This window comes from Petaurus breviceps, unplaced genomic scaffold (genome assembly GCF_028583685.1).
Source record: "Petaurus breviceps papuanus isolate PSGF00001 unplaced genomic scaffold, PetGlider_PUasm1.0 183, whole genome shotgun sequence".
NCBI lineage: Eukaryota > Metazoa > Chordata > Mammalia > Diprotodontia > Petauridae > Petaurus > Petaurus breviceps.
In genome coordinates, this window is record NW_027185791.1 from 13,121,182 (window position 1) to 13,141,040 (window position 19,859).

The following is a 19,859-nucleotide window of genomic DNA, read 5'->3' on the forward strand; positions in this document are numbered from 1 at the left end:
AGGCATGGCCAGTGTCTCAGCCCATCCCCAAAATAAAAGCATTGAAAGGAACTCATCAATGGGAGCAGGGGGAGTAGAGAGCCACTTGTGACAGAAGGATGTTATACAGTGAAAAGTTCCCAGGCACTGAGGGAAGTTTCAGGGTGAGTATTTTTAACTTGATCCAGACAAACCAATAATTAAAGACTTTTTTCAGTCCTAAAGCTCTGACTTCCAGTATTCATGATGCAATTCTTAGAAATCATCAAATTTTGACCCAATGATGAGTACTAAATAGGCTACACGAAAGCACTACAATTTGTGTCTCTTTACATTTACCTTTGGAAGAAACAGACTCACACTTTTCTTTTCCCTGTGCTCTTTAAGTAATTTTTCTGACGTTGCTAAGGACTGTGGTCTCCCAAAGAAGTTAAATATTCCCACACATCAGGCAGGACACACATAAAATGTCCATCTAAGCTTTAGCCATACATTCAGGTGTTTTATCTATATAACTTACAGTAAGCAGAATATACATATACTGCATATTTTATATATAATTTTTAAAGTAAGCATGTAGTCAATCAACAAGAACTTACTATAGGCGAGTGCTAAGTGCAAGAGATATAAAGAAAGGTCAAAAACACAGTCCCTGCTCTAATAGTTCACATACCACTTGGAGAAAGAACATACATAAAATTATACATACAAGATGTGTACAGTGGAAGTGGAAGGTAATCTCACAAGGGAAGGCACAAGTGGTAGAGAAGCTAAGGAAATCCCTCCTGAAAAAGGTTTGAAATCATGTCTTTTTCAAGGTAAATGTTCAACTTACACTTAGACACAGGTATACATTAGAGACAGCACACTGTGCACAGAGTCATTTAAATTTCATTTTAATAAGAACCAGTTCTTAAAAAAAAAAAAGAATTTTGTGACAATAGAAAAGTTATTTCACCTCTCTGACAGTTTACATGAGTCATGGGATAAACACAAACCATTCGAAAGGTCATATTAGGCTCTAGTCTCAAAATCATACAAAAATATTCAGCCTTGTAATAAGAGCCTTTAGTAACAACAGTGTGTATCCACTATCCCTTTATCTTTTAGTCCCTGAAAAAATTCACTTGTCACATGATCGTTATCATGCACAAAAATCTATCCTCCAAACTGGTCTAAATACATCCCTTTAGGATAACTAAAAGGATGCTAAAGAAGGCAGCATTTTTATTTAAGCTAGGGTTCTTACTCCTCAGGGTTCCATTCATTATTTGTTGTAAGAAAATGCTGCTTTCATTCCAATTTTTTTCAGCTATGGTAGTATATTTCATCAGACTAAGTAAAATTAGACTTCATTAAAAAGTAAGTTATAGTAATAACTATGGGAACTGATTTGGTTTTTTCACTCAAACTAAGAACAAAGGACAATACGTGATTTTTTTTTCTCTTACCTAAATATATAAATATAATTTATTTTTTTTTTAAGTAAAATCTGTTGATGCTCTGAATCATTGAATCAAGGACATAGTAGTGGAAGAGGCCTTTGTGGTCATCTAATTCAATTCCCTCATCTTACAGACGGGGAAATCAAGGCCCCTAAAAGGAAAGAAACATGCCTGTTGAATACAGGTCCTTTATCTCCAAAGCCAGTGTCATTTCTACAAGACTACATTACTTCTGTAAACTAAAAATGTTACAAAAATGTCAGGCAAGTTGAAGTCAAGTGAATAATACTACCTTTTGGGGAGCCAAAATTCTCTGTCTGAACTTTTCGACTGTATCTTGACCCATGCTAGCCCAAGCGCTGGCAAATGCTTCAGCTTTGTCTTGACTGAGATGAACATTCTCTAATTGTTGTTGCAGAACTGCTGGTTTCACGTTGTGATAAACAGCCTGTGAAGCAAAAGAAAGAATATATATAGTGCCATGCGTCACTTCGATCCATTTAAACATTAGAACAACAGTACTGTATCTATGAACCCAAAAGCACCTTTCCAGTTTTTAAGGAGGTTTTTTTTTTTATTATTTCATACTGCTACTAAACCAAATTCTTCTAAAGAATAGTTTTACAGAGCCTCAGATTGGGCTGGAAATTGCTCAAACACATGAAAAAATCAAAATTAAAGTGTCATCTGTACTTGAAGGTTTATCTGTCCTAAATATATTAGATACCTGTATAACCTCCTACTTGTCTTTGGCTGCATAAATTTACTTTTCCTAACTAGTGAGTATTCCCTAGCAACCATTTAAATCAATTAAGTACCTAATGACTTCTCTTTTATGTAGAGGTTGGAAGGAATGACTGCAAAGGAAGTATAAGACTAGAAAGCAAAGCTAAAGCATATGAAAGCAAAGAAAGAACAGATAAGGGGGGGAAATCATAGGAAACAAAGAACACGTATGATTACCCACTCTAAGTACAATATGATTATCTAACTAAGTACAATAGGTGGGAGAAAGATTTGTATGGACTAAAGTACACAGGAAAGGTGTCAAGAATGAGAGGGAATTTGAACTGGACCTTGAAGGCAGGGAAAAAGAGAGCCAGTATGCTGGGGATTTTTGAGGGATTTGGGTTGAAGGGAGGCTCAGAGAGGTCACATAAACAAAAACTCAAGAGTATTTATTTTAGGTGTTCTTTTCCTTAAATTTTACTTTATCTTCTTACTGGAAAATAATTCTAGATTTTTTTGTTGTTAACTTTTTTAGATTTGACTTCTTGGAAACAATAGATCCAAACAAATAACTTTCTCACCTTGACTTATTTATTGACCTTTAACATAAAAAAAAATTCATGTATTTGACTAAATAATCTTAAAACAGCTACTTACTATTAGCTTTGTTTTTAACAATATGAAAAACAACTCAATTAAGAAAATTCTACATTATTCTATGGATAAACATTAATATACACAAATATTTGTTTCCTTCACTTAAATCCTCATTTATCGCTTCTTCTGGAGAGAGACAAACTAGTCAAATACAGCACCAAGGTTTTTGCTACCACATTTGCTAATGAGATATGTACAACAAAGACAAGAATACAGGTTTGGTATCGAAAAAAAGATCTTTCCTCCTCCATTTACCTTTCCTTCTGAATCAAATTAAGTTTCATTCTAAGCCAAAGAGGATCTTGGCATTGTCCATTTTGAGGGAAAGCTGAAACAAGCATTCCAGGGACCAGCATTTCCCTATAAGCCTTGACAAATTATCTAGAACTATCTCAGGCTTAGATCTGGAGGATGGAATCGAGTGCTTAAAGAAACACACAGTCCAGGGAGGGCAGATGGAGAAGCAGTGGGATCTCAATATTTGAACAGCAGAGCAAGAAGGTAACACCCTCCAAGACTTAATAATCCGAGGTGGAAAGAATTAGCTTCACAAGGTTATGTAGGAAAAAAGGAGAAAGAGCAAGGAGAATTGAGTTATGGAGAAGAGAAAGATCAGGGAGGGCCATCAGAAGAGAAGATTCTGGCGGGAGCTTCAGATTTTATCCATCTCCTACTGGACTGATAGAAATTCCAAGAAAAGGTCTGTTTACCCAACGTTCCCCCTCGGGGCTTATTCATTAAAAGATGCTATAACATACTCTACCTACTTCTTTACCTGGTCTCTGGTCACCTAAATTTTGCCTCACCCATAAAGAGGCCATAGGATAGCTAAAGATAAATATAAATTTAAATTAAGGCAAAGAGTCAAAGCTCTACCTACATGTTGGGGATTTTCCTAACTGAGGGCTCTGAGTAATTGTGATTGTATTCTTATCATTTCATTCTCCATAAAACAGGAGACCCATGTGAACCTGAAGCACCATTATTCAGCCCCACAATTCAAAAACACAAAAAACAGTCTAATTTTTGGAAGAGACCGTGGCTGATTAATGCTTCAGAGACAAAGAAGGCAAATAGAAAAGGGTGATACCACGCACTCTACTCGGCAGATATTCAAAGATGTTACGGGTAAACTTTCAGCTCTAACTGAATAATCCTATGTCCCAAAAAGAGAGCTAAGATCTTCACTCAGAAGTAGGGGTCAAAAAGAAGACTTAGCATTCAATCTAAGTCTGGCTTTTGTTAGCTGGGTGTGGCATGATTAAAAATACTGTCAAGTGGACCTTATTTGAGAGATGTTCTCATCACTCTACCCTAATTGTCTAGATTGTAGGAAAGCAGGTAACCCTGAAGAGATGAGTTCAAAACATAACAAAAGGCAAAAGGTCCGACTGAGACTACATGCCTAGTCATCTCCCGACACCTAGCGGAGGAATGCCTATGACAATGCATGGGCATCAGTCAGCACTAGAGACCAAAGGGGGAACAATACAATGGACCCAGCAGAGATGCCAACCTAACAGAGAAAAGACCCAATGTGAGCTGGGCAATTAATCACCAAAGGACTTTACGTTACTGTGAGGGAGCAGGCCCCATGGGAGCCATGTGGTGACATCATCAGTAAGCACTGGCAATCCTGAAGCTTCAAAGGCATGAGCTGTCCCTCAAGTCACACTACTAAAGACTCGGCGCTGAAAAGGAACTCAGGAATCATCCAGATCGAACCCTTCATTTTACATAGGAGGAAATTGTGGCCAAAAGAGACTAAATGACTTACCCAAGGTTACAAAGAGAGAAAGTATCAGAGGCAGAATCTGAACCCAGAGACAGACTTCTTCCCACTGCAGCATGTGTACCTACTCACACATAGCTCCTATGTCTATGCTACCCAAACTTGATCCCTCTACACACCCACTCTCCTCAGAGAGTGTGTCTACTTGGAGGAGAGAGAGAATCCTACGTTTACAAGAGAAATACTCTACTGAAATTTTCTTATTATGCAATTTCATTAAACGCCTTTGCTTCAAATTGCCCATACCTGGATATGGGTTACAGTCCTGGGCCTCAGTCCTAAGACGAAGAGAAGTACTGGACACCAGAGCTTGTGGCCACAGGGAAATGGAGACCCTAGTCCTACTTCCAGGACAGAAAAGAGTGTTTGTGGTCACTCACAGGCCACAGCACAGCTCAGGTGAGTGGTGAACACACCTCTCCTTAGATCACACCACCTGGGAAGAACTGAAAGTTTGCAGACCCCCAGAACTACCTCTTGAAACAGCTGCACAAAAACCCTGAAGCTCGGGAAAGTGTACCCTTCACCCCAGAAGCAGAGCCTCACCTTAACAAAGAGTTAGAGGTCAAGAAATGTGCAAACAACAGAAAAAAATTCTGACTCTAGAAAGTCACTAAGTTATTGGGGTTATTGGCATAATGTTAAAACCTAATACTGGCAGTTGATTACTGCATGTGGAAAGGAGGGGAGTGAAGGTGAAATTATTATTCCATTCTACCTTGCATGAGGTGGGGTATCAAAGAACACAGCCCATAGCACCCTAAGGGTAGATGGGATGGGCAGACAGGGGCAACAGGCTAAGCCTCTTCTCTGGGGTTCCTGTTGATTCCCCTTATTTTGTAAACTTGCCAGGTTCCTGGAAACCATCTGTGTGGGAAAGGTCATCAGACCTGGAAAAAGAGCTTGTTCGGGCTATGGAATTCGTAAACAATGAATTTGGCTTGCTGAGATTTGCAATTTTATGTATAATATAGAATTGATTTCTAGTGATTGATATTTACAGCATGACAAATTTAAACTTGAGAAGAAAAGAAAAATAAATGAAGAACATTAAGTGAATCTCTTGTATATGTCTGAGTTCTGGTAAACTTTCATTGCTCAATGCAATTCCAAGAGAGGAAAAATAACTATATTCCACCCTAAGCTGTGATTGGTAAAACTTGCTGTTTTGAGGTAAAAGCCCTTGGGACTATAACTGATTTTGTTTTGAGGTTTGAATTCAGGTATAGCTGTCTGATGGATCATTAAATCAGTAATCCACCATTTGAGAGAAATGCCACAAGCTACTCAGAAGAAATGTCATTCTGAACTGTTACAGGTGGGGGTTTGTATCTGGGGGACAGTCAAGAGGATGACCTTTGGCTTAGTCTACAGTAGGATCCTTCTGGCTCAGTTTCCCCATTGTGTTCCTTTTTTCCCCTCTCTTTTATTTTTTAGTTTACATCATTCATTTCCACAAGATTTTGAGTTACAAATTTTCTCCCCATTTTTCCCCTACCCACCATCCCAAAACAGAGATGCCACTGAATATCCCCTCCCCCAATCTGCTCTTTCCCATATCTTTCCACATCCCCCCTCCAACTTTCCAGTAGGGCATGGTGGATCTCTATGCCACAGTGCCTGTATATCTTATTTCCCAGGTACAACTAAAATAATAATAATTTTATATACATATATATGTATTTTTTTTAACATTCGCTTTTAAAACTTTGAATTCCAGAATCATTTCCTTCCTCCCTCATCACCCACCTTTACTGGGAAGATATGCAATTCAATATAGGTTGTACATGTATAGCTATGCAAAACATTTCCATAGTGTATATATTGTGAAAGACTGACTATATTTCCCTCCATCCTATCCCATCCCCCACCTGTTCTATTCTCTACTTTGAACCTTTCCCTTTTCAAAAGTGGGTGCTTCCAACTTCCCTCCCCCCTAGCCTGCCCTCTCTTCTATCATCCCCCCCTCAATTCCCCTTCCCCCCTACTCTCCTGTAGGAAGATATACCCTATTTAGTGTGTATGTCATTCCCACCCTAAGCCAAATTCAATGAAAATAAGGTTCATGGCCACGGAGCCTCAGCCCAGAGGGTAAAGGCCAGACTGCACTCCCAAACTCCCGGTTCCCAGAGTCCACACTGCACTGACCCCTCACTTTGTCCCTAGCATCTATGGGTTGATAATTCTGGAAACTGCCGCTGCTGGTGATCTGAAGTCCCTCCAGCCAGTGGCTGGTTGTGGCCGCCCGAAGGCTAAAACCTCCAGCTCACATAGGGCTAGGCTCAGTGCCCAGAGTGCTGCGCTGGCCCCTTCCTGCCGGCCTGTCAGGCTGTCTTCAGCAGGAGGTTAGCTTCTCTCTGTCATTTTGTGGGTTTGGAAGCTTCAAAGTTTAGAGTTATTTTTTACAAGAATTGGAGGAGGTGGGAGCAGAAGCCACACAGAAGTCCTGTTTCTACTCCTTCCCATTGTGTTTCTTTTTAACAGGAATATTTTTCACCTGGCTATTCCTGAGTTTGGTTATAAGGCTCCTGCAAGGCTGGTTGTCACCTGTGACTCTTACCTGAAGTCAATCCAAACTAAGGACACTTTTATCCAGTCATATATGTGTTGAGTCATTAAGTACTTTGCTGCTGTTATAATCACATGCATACTTTTTCCTTTTATAGCAAATCTCTATAATTTTGGCAAGTGGTCAATAGAAGACATGGGCACAATGCAAGTAGGTGGGATCTTGCTATTTTTCAATCTGAATACACAGTCATTCTATATCCTAAACAACTTAGTAATTTACTATCTGGCCTATTCATCTGCTGTTACTACATACATACGGATGTATGTGTATGTGTATTTCTATATGAAACAAGGTCCTTAAATGTTTTCAAAACAATGTAAGAATAATTGGGTACTGATATAACTGTCTGTGGGGCCGACATGTTATTCTATTAATTATCAAAATTAAATTATAAACATCTTCAGATTGGTTTGGGGAAGAGAATTTTAGCATAGTCAGTTTCTTAGAGGATATAACTCATGGAATATTTTCTGCTACATTAAGGGAAAAGCCAATTTCATTCAAGTTTATTACAAATGTGGAAATAACACCTGCTTGCACTGTGTATTCTGTAGTACAACCACGGTTTATTATAAATAACTTATTTGATATGTACATTTTTTTGTACATTTTGTCCATAATTTTGGAATTAATTACTTAAATATCCTCCCAAGTCTTTTATTATAACTGGAGTAAAGTCAGCCTCTTACAAATAAATTCATTTGGGTAACCAATGAACCTGGGGTGGAAAGCCTCTACCTGCAAGAGTGATGTTACGTATGTTTTCATGAATCCTCCATAGCAACTAAAGGAATTGGATTCGAAGTGGAAATTTTTGAGAAAGCAAAAAGATCAGTCCTGCATGTCAAATGTAAATGATCCTAACGGTACATGTAAAGACTTACGTTTTCTGAAGCTTCAGGTGAACTGTGGGCTCCTAGTTGGATGGTCTCCTTTTAGCTCTATTATGGATTAGATTAGAACCATAAGGTTCCAGCTGGTTTTAACCACATGAACTAGTTATTAGAAAAGTAACATTTGAGAGGCCATACTAACTTATATTGAGATCTGTTTTGTAAAAGATTTTAGCAGGAACATCTGAGGAGTCTCTACAAGTACTTTTGGAACCAGAAACAATTCTACTAGAGTTGCCCCTGAGGACAAGACATTTTCCAGATTATCCCAAGAAAAGAGGTTCCAGAGACCAGATGACTACATGGGACATCTGAATTCCAAGATGAAATTTGGTGATTAAAAGGATATTGTGAGTGGGGTGATGGTCATTATTATACTATTTTTTTGTTGCTGTTCTTTATCTCATTATCTCTGAATACCACGTTCACTCAGTTACCCTGATGTCATGTAAACTTCCACTCAAAACTAGGCCCTGGTCTAGATATTTTTGTTATGGCTTGTGCTGTGATCAGTCAAGCTCATTGTTCTTACATTAACTTGTCAGGAAAAATTATAACAAGTCTCCCCTTGAAAAGGGAAATTAAGAAAATCAAACAATTCTAACCTCATTTTATACCTGATTCTATTTTCTATCACCTTCAATACGTGGTAAAATTGCCCGAGCCACGTTTATTTGTCTCTGAGCCTGGTTCAAAAACTCAGCTGGCTTGTACTGAGTTAAGTTCAGAAATTGAGTTCAACAAATGCCATTTATTCCTCTCTCACCTACAAATTGTAACAATTGCGGTAATTTTCTTATGATCATGTGGTTTTCCTACTTCTGCTTCTGCACTTTATGCTCACAAATGGGACTATCCCTTCTGGCCATACCCAAAAAAGCCCTAAAAATGCCAGTATAGAGCCGCCTCGGGGACCTTACAGAAGATATCTGGAAAGAATGGGTGGCTTTCAGGGGTGGAATGTGGGGCCCTGATTGGCAAAAGCCATAACAAGGTCACAATGATGAGTATAAGGCCATGTGTGTCTGGACATCTACCCAACAGCACTGGCCTTGATGCCCAGGGCTCTGAACTCAAGGCCAGTACTAAGCAGGAAATCAAACATTAGCTAAACCGTGATGACATATGTAACGATACTCTACTGATCCTTCTCCCTCTATAATTACCACAGGGCTTTTCTGGGATATGTGCAGGGATCGACCCATTACTGAAACTGTTTCATCTGGCAGCGACCTCAGACTGGTGTTACAGGACTGTAAATTTTTAAGATCTTCCCTGCCCCTAGTGTTAAACGCACCTAGAGCCTGTGGAGGGAGGCTTGTTTTTCAGGAACGCCCATACCTTGGTGCTCTGTGATTGGGCAGTGGGTCAAGAGGGTTGTTACATTCTCTGCCCCAGGAGAAGGATATATAATCCCTGATGTGAGACTTTGTTTTGGGGCTCATTTTGAGAAATGTTCTGTGATTTGACTGACCAGACAAGACTGTGGGCAGCCGTTAGAGCCCCCCCGGCTTTGAAAACCCAGATGTTGATGCTTCCCTCTCTGGTAACTGTGATTTGGTATGGATGTAATGGTTGGACAGTTGGAGGCCTGTCTGCTTGAAATGTTTCTATCTGTATACTCTGAAGTTCGGGGTACTGACTTTTTCCCCTGAACTAGATAAATGATATGTGTGATTGATTAAAGCAAGATTGTTAACCCATTTTGAATTGCTTTCCTTTAGAAAAGCAGAACTAGGAACCTGTGTTGGCAGCCGCCCTGGGGACGCTGGGGTGCTTGCTGAAACAACTGCCCCTAATATAAGCAACCCAAATGATTAGGAGTTTCTGACCTCTTTCTTTGGTATCAAATTAGCTCCTCAGAGGATGTCATAAATATCCCAGTACATGGGGATATCAGACCTTACAGATTACAACCAAGAATCACCTACCCAACAAAACTGAGTTTTTAATCCTTCAGAGGAAAAACAGACATTCAATGAAATAGAAGACTTCCAAGCATTCCTAATAAAAAGACTGGAGTTGAATAGAAAATTTGACTTCCAAATACAAGACTCAAGAGAAGCATAAAAAGGCAAACAGGAAAGAGAAATCATAAGATTTCAATAAGCTTGAACTGTTTACATTACTACATGGTAAAATGACGCTTGTGTCTCCTAAAAACTTTCTCATTATTAGAGATGTTAGGATTATATAGACAGAGGGTATGCATTTGAGTTGAATTTAATGGGATGATTATTTAAAAAAATAAAAAGAGGAATGCACTGAGAGAAGGAAGAAGGAAACAACAAAATGAAGTAAAATACCTCACATAAAAGAATCACTAAAGAGCTTTAATAGTGGAGGGGAGTTTGAAGGGGGAGGGAGAACCTTTCTCTCATCAGTATTGACTCAAAGAGGAAATAACATATACTCAGTTGGGTATAAAAATCTATCTTACCCCACAGGAAAGTAGGAGGGAAAGGAGATAAAAGGGGGAGAGAAGGGAGGTAATAGAAGGGAAGACAGTTTGAGGTAGGTAAAAGACAGAAGCAAAACACTTTGGAAGATGGAGAGAGTGCAAGGAAAGAGAGAAGGATAAACAAAGGGGAAAATAGGATGAAGGGAAATACAGTCAGTAATCATAATTATGGGGGGAAAATTTACCTCATTTCTCAAATATATAGAGAACTGAGTCAAATTTATAAAAATAAAATAATTATTTATATATATAAACATTATATTTATATATAACATAAATATAATATAAAATAATAAATATATAAAATCATTATAAAATAAAATTATTATTTATAAAAATTAAAAAATCATTTTTCAATTGATAAACAGTCAAAGGATATGAACAGGCAGTTTTTACATGTAATTAGGGGGAAAATACTAAATTATTGGGAAAAAATAAGCTATATGAAGTTTAGCTTATGGAAAAAGTAGGGGCGGCTAGGTGGCGCAGTGAGTAAGGTGCCGGCCCCGGAGCTGGGAGGACCCGAATCAGTTCCAGCCTCAGACACTTAACACCCTCACAAAAAAACTGGCCGTGTAACTTTGAGTGAGTTACTTAACCCCAATTGCTTAAAAAAAAGAAAAAGTAGACATTAGTAAAGGCTTGTGAGCTATGATTTCAAGTAGATTTGGACCTTTAAAATACCTTGAACCTGGAGTAGCTATCCTAGGGGCTCCATATGTGAAAGGCAGGTACCTTAATTAATATGGTAATTAAGCCTGTTCCTTATAAATGTAATTTTCAATAAGGATACTATATACATTTACCTTTCCTTAACAAGTCATGTGTCTTATAAATAATTCTGGACAATGAAAGTACCTGCTCCAAAATAAATGATATTGTCTCAAGAACCAGGTGAAGGTCTTGTTTCTCTAGTGAAAATGCAGCTTGGAGTTTTTCTTCTTCCTCTTCACTGAAACTGTTTTCAGTCTGCAACATATATGACAACTCATTAGTATTCAATCAAAAATTCAAGTCTCTAGCCTTCAAAAGATTCATCTACTTGACAAGAAAGCCTTCTAAAAAGAAAGTGCAAACTGGGAAGAAAAAGTTACCCCACAGAGGTACGGATCAATAAAAAGAATACTTTGTAATCATAATACTATTCTTATTTCCTGTTCACAATATAAAGCCTTAAGTTCTATCATGTGCAGTAGTACATAATACATCCTGACTTAGTCTGGTTGATGTAATGACATAAGGTAACTAAGAACATACAAGGGTCTTTTCAAAAGAATCCCATTAATCTGAAGATATCACTCCCTAACAAAAAGGTCCCAAGTGACAAAAATACAATTAAAGCTTTATTCCTCATTTACAAATGAGGAAACTAAGACACAAAGATGCTTTATTACTTGCCCAGGAACATACAACTGGTAAGGGATGGCTCTAAAATTTAGCTTCTAAAAAATAACTTTTCCACATGTACCACATCAATTTAAGTCATGTTTAAAATACAAAATAATAATTATGTTAATACATTAAATAAGAAACCCCACTCTCCAAGCTGTGCACAAGGATATGCACTGAAGTAAAACTATTTGGGATAATTCCATTGCTTTAACTGAAGAGATTTGGGGCAGCAGGTGGGGAGAAGTGAGGGAGAAAGAGAAAGAAGAAAGACTGAAGGTCTTAACTCCTCTGGTACTCACAAAGAATTCAGTAAGCAAAAGCATTTCTGGTCTAACAGCATTAGGTAGCCCGCAAAAATGGAATTCCAAGGGACAACTAATTCCATAGGGAAAGTGTTATAAAAAGACAATCAAATCTTACAGCAGAATTTTATGACTTTACAGTAGTGTTTGGTCATGATATGACAGCATCAGACAAAACAGTCTTATATGATGTATTGATATATTCTTAAAATAAAGAGTGGCCTGTTCTTCCTCCTTCCGCTCCAGAATTGTACCTCTCCCTTCACAGCACACTGAGTCCCTTTTCTCTTTTTTGTCTCCCTTCATTCTTTCCTTAGCGATCTTCTCATTTACTTCCAAAGCTTCAACAATAACCTCTATATAGATGATTCACCAGTCAGTACTTCCAGCTGTCGACCTCAATACTGACCAGGATGGAAATGTTCCCCTGGCACCTCAAGGTCAAACATGTCTAAAACCAAGCCCATCAACCTTCCAGTTTCATCATGTCTCCCCAAAACCTACTCTTCTTAACTTAAATTTCTATTGCTCTTTCTCCAAATCACCCACATTCAACAGCCTCAGTTTTGATTCTTCCCTTTCTCCAATCCCTCACATCCAATCATATCTATGCCAGCACCACATTATCTTTCACTTCTTACCCCTCCCTGATACTCACTACCACCACTCCAGTCTGTTCCCTCATTACTTCTTACCTGAACTCTGACAGTACCCAACTAAATTAGGTATTAACCTCCCTCTACTTCATCACTTATCTCTGTGCCAGTTTAATCTTCCAAAATACTTTATGAACATATAAATCTCCAAATGAAAAAAAAAAACTTCCATAGTTTCCCCACTGCCCTCTAAAAAGTTTCAACTCTTTAGCCTGGCATTCAACATTTTTCACAACCTGGTTCCAGGGTCTTTTCACAGCTTTATCTCACATGCCTTCACACACTATACCTTCAAATTTAAACTGCTCCACAGGTAACAAACTTGCTTTTATCTTAAACCTTTTCCTTCCCAACTCCTTCTATCTTCTGGCTCTCATTGAGATCTGGATCCCTCCTATTTGGAGCAGGGGGAGAGGGAGGGCTAGGGTAGGTAAAGGTTCCACAGCAATCCTTTCCAGCATTGCTTGCATTCATATCCCCCCTCACTGGCTGAAATGGGGGAACTGGAACTCTCCTGGTTCACCAGTCATTTCCAGGCTCTCCATCTACCTGCATCATTTCAATAACCTTTCCTCTTTTGAGAAGCACTCGATACACATTTACTATCCAATCAAGACTGTGGCAGTTGTTATCTACAGGCCTCCACAACACGATTCTTTCTCCAATGACTTCAGTACCTAATTCACAGTCTTTCTCTCTTCTCAAACTCTTCTTTCAATACTAGAGGATTCACCATATATACCAATGTTTCCTCAAACACTCTTACCTCCAAATACTTCAACTTGCTCATTTTCCATGAGCTCCTCCTCCTCCTCCCACCTCTTCTACAGAGATAATCATGCCCCTGATCTTGCCAATACCCAAAAATGATCCATGTTCATGAACTCTGAAGTTCCCTTATCTGATCACAATCTGTTGCCTTACATCTCCTAACCCTGTCCTTCATCTTCCTGGCAAACTCCAAGCCCTCACCCCCCCTCAATTCTTTCCCAAGCCATCATCCCTGCACTGGCTATTCTCCTAGCTTCCCCATATCAAGCTCTCTGTGAACAATTTCAACTATACTGGTCTGTTTTCTTTAGTCCGTTGTCCCCTTGTCCTATCACTGATCCTGGCTTGCAAACCTCGGACGACTACTACCATCTGCTGCTTTCACTCACTCACCTGATGTTGAACAAAGCTGGGGGAAAAAAATCAGAAAAACATGCTGAGGAAACGCAACAGAAGTTAATGTTACATAATCTCAACTGGGCCCTGATTATAGCAAGGCAATCCTTTTATACCTCCTAATCAATTCACTATCCCTCTCACATAGTGGCTTTCCCAAAGCTCTTATCCCTCCTCCAGCCTCTCCCAACCTCTCGGCTGAAAATCTTGCCTTTTTCACTGAAAAAAAAAAAATGAGGCCATCTGACAAGACCTGCCCTCCTTCTCATCTCATGTCATTCAGATGCCTCCTACCACTCATTCCTCCTTCATTCCTCTTTTACAAGAAAAGGTAGCCCTTCCTTTTGTCAAGCAAACATCTCTATATCACATGATCCCATTCCATCTTATCTCCAAAAGACTGTCCTCTCTAAAGCCCCTATTTTCTCACTAATCTTCAAACTCTCCCTGTCTACTATTTTCCTATTGCTTAGAAATGCACCCATATCTCCTCCATCCTCAAAAAGCTCGCACTTGACCTCTCTTTCCTCAATAGCTGTCATCTCAAATTTCTCCTCTCTTTCACTGCTAAACTCTGAGAAGGCTGTCTACTATCTGCACCTCCACTTCCTTTCTCTCTTCATAACTCTTTCCAGTCTGGCTTCCAATCTCATCACTCAACTGAAACAGCTCTCTCTAGTTACTAGTGATCTCTTATTGCCAAATTGAATGGCCTTTTCTTAATCCTCATCTTTCCCGAGTTCTCCGAATTCTCTGACACTATCAATTACCTTCTTCTCCTTAATATCAATCAGGGAATGGCTGAACAAGTTGTGGTATATGACTGTGATAGAAAACTAATGTGCTATAAGAAATGATTAAGGAGATGTTTTCAGAAAAACCTTGGGAAGACTTAACCTGAAGCAAAGTGAATTGAGTAGAATTAGGAGAAGAATCTACTGTGTAACAGCAATATTGTAAAAATAATCAACTGTGAAAGACTTAGTAACTCCTCTGATCAATTCAATAATCTACCACAACTCCAAATGCCTCATGATACAAAATGCTGTTCACCTCTAGATAGAAAACTGGTGATCTCAGAATAGAGCCTGAAGCATATTTTTCTTTTATTTTCCTTGCTTTTTAAAAATGGCTAATTTCAAAACATTTTGTATGATTTCATAGGTATAAGGGGTATCATATTTTCAGTTCCAAGTTCTCCTTTCTGCATGAGTCATCCATCCCAAGTAGGGGAAGAGGTTGTAGAAAGGAGAATTTTGAAATGAAAAATTAAATTAAATAATATTAAATAAGTGAAGTGAAATGAAAATTAAAAATTAAAATTCACAAGTTCCACATTAAGAAAAAATATTATAGGATAAAAAAGTCCCTAAGCATGTTTGTAAAAAGAGATGAAAAAACCCAGTGTGTATATGATTGTGCTTGCAAATTATAAAGGGTTACATAATAATGGTTTACATTAATTAGTAATATTTTTACTATTAAGACGAAGCAAATCTTTTGCATAGAATATTTCAGTCCTAAACTCCAGTCTTTATTTATGCCCCACACTTAAACAATTTCACCCGTGGAACAAAAGGAGAGAGTGAGTAAAACCTAGGGGGGAATTTTAAATACTGGTTCACACAAAAGGCCTTGCTATTTTTACCCAGAGGAATAATGCCACTATATTAAAAAATATATCTATATATATAAATGGATTTAAAATATCAGCAAAAGTGCAGTGGAATAGAAATGTTATAAGTTAGCCAAAAGTAAACACACAAACCTTCAAGTGAAGTTTCTGAAGAATTCGGGTGAGCAATCGAGGGAATCTTCCAGTATCTACTTCGTTAACCAGAGACACTGCTTTTTTCATGCTACATATATTTAAAAACAAAAAGTTAATTTTTAAACAAATTTCAAGGGGAAATTTATTAGTTATAGTGCTCTATGATCTATTTTATAATTTCCAAATGTTGTAGGTACTCTAAAGATAGGCACTTAGTATTAGTATGCATTAAGACGATACTAAAGAAACATTCCAAAAATACTCCCACCTAAAGGCTTTCCATGGAAAAGGCCTGTTGGGTGCATTACCTCTTCTCTCTGGACTACTTTTGCCTGGGTAATAGCATAAATTTATGGGTTGGAGTCTAAGAACAATGGAACACAAAGTGACTGACAGCAGTACAAAACTTTTCAATGAAAAGAGATTATAATAAATGCACAGAGAAAAGAACTAAAGAATAAAATACTGAAAAAACTGTACAAAATGAAATTATCTGTTTTTACTAAGCATTCTCACGCATTTCAAGTCTGCTTCAATGGTAGTGATTTCATTGAAGCCATCTGGATAAAGAGACCAGTATGTGATGTCACTGTACAATGGCCTGGAAATAAAAAAAGGGGGGGAGGGGGTAAGAGGAGGGCATGGAAAAAAGTCCAGTTCAGTCCTTGCCCTCCAAACGCTTAGAGAACTCTCACTATTATGACCTGGGGCTCTGGGCAGTGAACTCTCAGTACAGCTACTTTCTGATCATCTCAATGCCATGCTTCTCGGTACAACTCCAGTTATATGTGTTCACAAAAAAAAAAACAGATTTACAACAGTAAGGGATTTTAGAAGGCAGAGTCTAACCCCTTCATTTTACAGTCTAGGAAACTGAGGACTTGAAAGGTTAAGTGACTTGCCCAGACAAAGGGGTTCAAACAAACAAGAATGTTGACTATCATCTAAGTCCAGTTCTCAATGCACTGTCTGCCCCTATTACAGGGATTCTTATCCTTTTAGTGGGTGTCATGGACACTTTGGGCAATATGGTGAAGTCTATGAAATCAGAATAATATTTACAATAAATATAACATATACTAAACATAACAATGTTATAATAAATATAACAAAATAGTATACTGACATGTTATAATAAATCTAACAAAGTAAAATACATAAAAATACGAAGGAAACCCTATATATTAAATTAGTTATCACAATATTTTTTTAAAAAACAAATTAACAGACCTCAAGTAAAGAACCCCCACCCTATTTGTTAAGCTCCTTGAAGACTGGGGCTGTCTGGCTATATTCCCTAGTGCTAATAAAAATAAACAATAACAATGATATTTGCTAGCATTTAAATAGGACTTTAAAGTTTGCAAAGTTCTTTACATCTGTTAACTCATTTTATCCTCAACAACAGAGCACTGGGCTGAATCTAGTAAAACGAGATAAGCTAGTAAATCAATAGATAAAAGCAGCGAACATTTATATGGTACCTATTATGTTCCAGTGGCTGGGATAAGTGTTTTACAAATATGATTTCATTTGATCCTCACAATAAGCCTCTAAGGTAGCCACTATTACTATCCTCATTTTACAGATGAAAGTGATAGAAAGGTTAAGTGATTTGTCCTGGGTCACACAGCTAACAAGTGTCAGGTAGGATTGGAACTTCGGTGTCCAGACTTCAAGTCTGGCATTTTATCCACTGCCTCACCTGGCTGGTTCCAAGCATAACACCTGGTTCATGGTAAGCGCTTCTTAAGTGCTTTTTAATTTTTTCATTCATCAAGGTAGAGGATGTTCAAGTTAACAAAGTGTGTGGGCTGAGAGATGGGGGCGAGAAGGTGGGAGTGGGGGGAGGGTAAATGATGAGAGCAGGGAGGCTAGGCCGAAGCCCCTGGCACTGGCAGTGAGTGCACGGGGGTGCCAAAGGGGGCAGAAGAGATTTGCCCTGTCAGGGCACAATCTTCTCACCTCCTGACGTGACAGACAGACGGCAGCGCCCTTCCACCCCAGGCTCTTCCTTCCACTCCCCATAAACCCAGTCCAAGGAGGTTGCCCTGCCCGCTGCCCGCTCCCTGCTCCTCCGTGCCCGCTGCCCGCTCCCCTCTGCCCACTCCCCCGTGCCCGCTCCCCTCTGCCCACCCCCCCCCCTCCGACGTTGGCTCCAGGGCGCGCCCCCGGGCACTCACCCCCACAGCCACCGGCCCCTTCCCCCCCCCCCCCCCCCCCCCCCGCGCCCCCCCCCCCCTCCCCCCCCCCCCCCCCCGTGCCCGCTGCCTCCTGCCCACACCGTGCCTGCTGCGCGCTGGAAAGTGGCAGAGCCTTCCCCGCACAGGTCCCGGACTCCGTGCCCCTCCACCGCAGCCGCGCTCTCCCCCTTCCGCCCTCTTGTGCTCCCAGCCAGCCGGCAGGGAGCACCGGCACCCAGGCTACCTCAGGCTACCTGGGAGTCTCGGGGAGAATCAGCTGAGTCCCCGCCGGGGCAGCCATCCTCTTCCACTCAGCCGCTTGGCCGCCTCCCGTCAGCTGCTTCTTGCCGAACCAATGGAGAGCCAGAGTCGAGACGCAGGCAGAGCCAATCCCTGCCTTCCTCTGGGAATCGGACCGTGCGGATTGGTCGGCCCTGTTCCGGGAGCTCCGCAAGGCGGTTCCGCGGCCTCAGCTTCGAGCAGCCGATTGGCTACTGCTCTCTTCTTCCCCCTCCCTCCCCCACCCCCGCCTTTCCGACGTTGGGTAAAGGGCAGGGGTCGCGTGAATGATCTCGGGTCCAAAACCCGTCACCAGGAGGCGGGTAGGGAAAGTCCCGGAGCTCGGCTACCTGCTTTATCCCAGGTGGAGAGACAGTGTGGCTATGGAGGTCAGCCTGGGGGCCGTGAACGGTATTCCTAATCATTGCGCCGCCTCCAAGCCTGAGCCGGGTCTGGGTCGGGCCCGAGCGTTTAACCAGCGCCGTGCCGAGCGAGGAGGACCCAGAAAGAGCCAGGAGACGGCGTCTGCCCTCCGGGAGTTACAGTCTGGGGAAGCGACCTGCCAGCGGACCTGCCGAAACACTCCGGAGGGGAGGCACCGGCACTAAGGGTGTGGGAGGCTTCCCTAGGAGGTGGGCCTCCTGGGGGGCCTGGGGAGTGCGGGAGGCTCCAGGGGGCCGGGGAGAGTGTGGGAGGCTTCCCTAGGAGGTGGGCCTCCTGGGGGGCCTGGGAGGTCAGCAGTCCAGGGGGCCCGGGAGAGTGTGGGAGGCTTCCCTAGGAGGTGGGCCTCCTGGGGTCCCGGGGGAGTGCGGGAGGCTCCAGGGGGCCGGGGAGGGGGCACGGGGAGAAGTGTCCTGTTCGCGGAGCAGCGAGGAGGCGAGTGTCACGGGATGGGAAACGGGATTTAAGAAAACGACTGGAAGGAGGGCAGTCACGAAGCGCTTTGAACGCCAGAGCATTTTGCCTTTGCCCCCGCCCGCTGCATGAAGCCGCTGGAGCTTTGTGAGCCCAGCCGCGCTTCCGTAAAATCCGCTGAGCAGCTAGCTGTAAAGGGAGAATGGATCGGGACGAGTAAAGGCCTGCGGCAGGCAGCCCCACCGGCAGACTACTGCCATAGTTCGGTCCGAGGTGATGGGGCCGAAGGGTGAAAGGGACAGGCCTTGGCAGCAGACTGGACACGGAGAATGAGAGGCCGAAAGTAATCCAGGATGAAAGGTGGGAGGCAGGGACTCGCCTCTGTACTGGACATAGTGAGTGAAGATGCTCCTGGACACTCGGCCCAAGGCAATGCCAGTCAGCACCTTCTCTGCAATTTACAGAGCTGCCAGGATACTGAAAAGTTAAATAACTCGCGCAGTCACACATCATTGATGTATGTTGTCAAAGGCAGGACTTGAACCCGGCTCTCCCTAGCTCTGAGACCAACTCTCTATTATGCCACAGCACCTTTCACAGATTTAATGTGTGTTAAAACCAAACACTTTGTAACGCAAGTTAATAGTTTCATATATAATCTTCCTATATTAATATATTTATTTTATTTTTATTAATTTAATTAATATATATATTAAAACCACTTTG

The 19,859-nt window shown here is 40.9% G+C and overlaps 1 protein-coding gene across 2 annotated transcripts in view; it reads right to left on the minus strand.

The window, feature by feature from the left end:
* Positions 1–18,410, minus strand: part of COMMD10 (COMM domain containing 10) — a 225,924-nt gene extending 207,514 nt beyond the window's left edge. Inside the window, exons 1-4 of one of the 2 annotated variants that reach the window (XM_069087851.1) lie at positions 18,254–18,410; positions 15,814–15,904; positions 11,387–11,497; positions 1,717–1,872 (exon numbers count right to left, since the gene is read on the minus strand). In XM_069087851.1, the coding sequence (XP_068943952.1) occupies positions 1,717–1,872; positions 11,387–11,497; positions 15,814–15,904; positions 18,254–18,300 (405 nt within the window). In that variant the 5' untranslated portion in view covers positions 18,301–18,410. Of the gene's footprint in view, positions 1–1,716; positions 1,873–11,386; positions 11,498–15,813; positions 15,905–18,105 lie in introns of both variants that reach the window. The other variant, XM_069087852.1, reaches the window with a different exon arrangement.
* Positions 18,411–19,859: the final 1,449 nt, after the last annotated feature.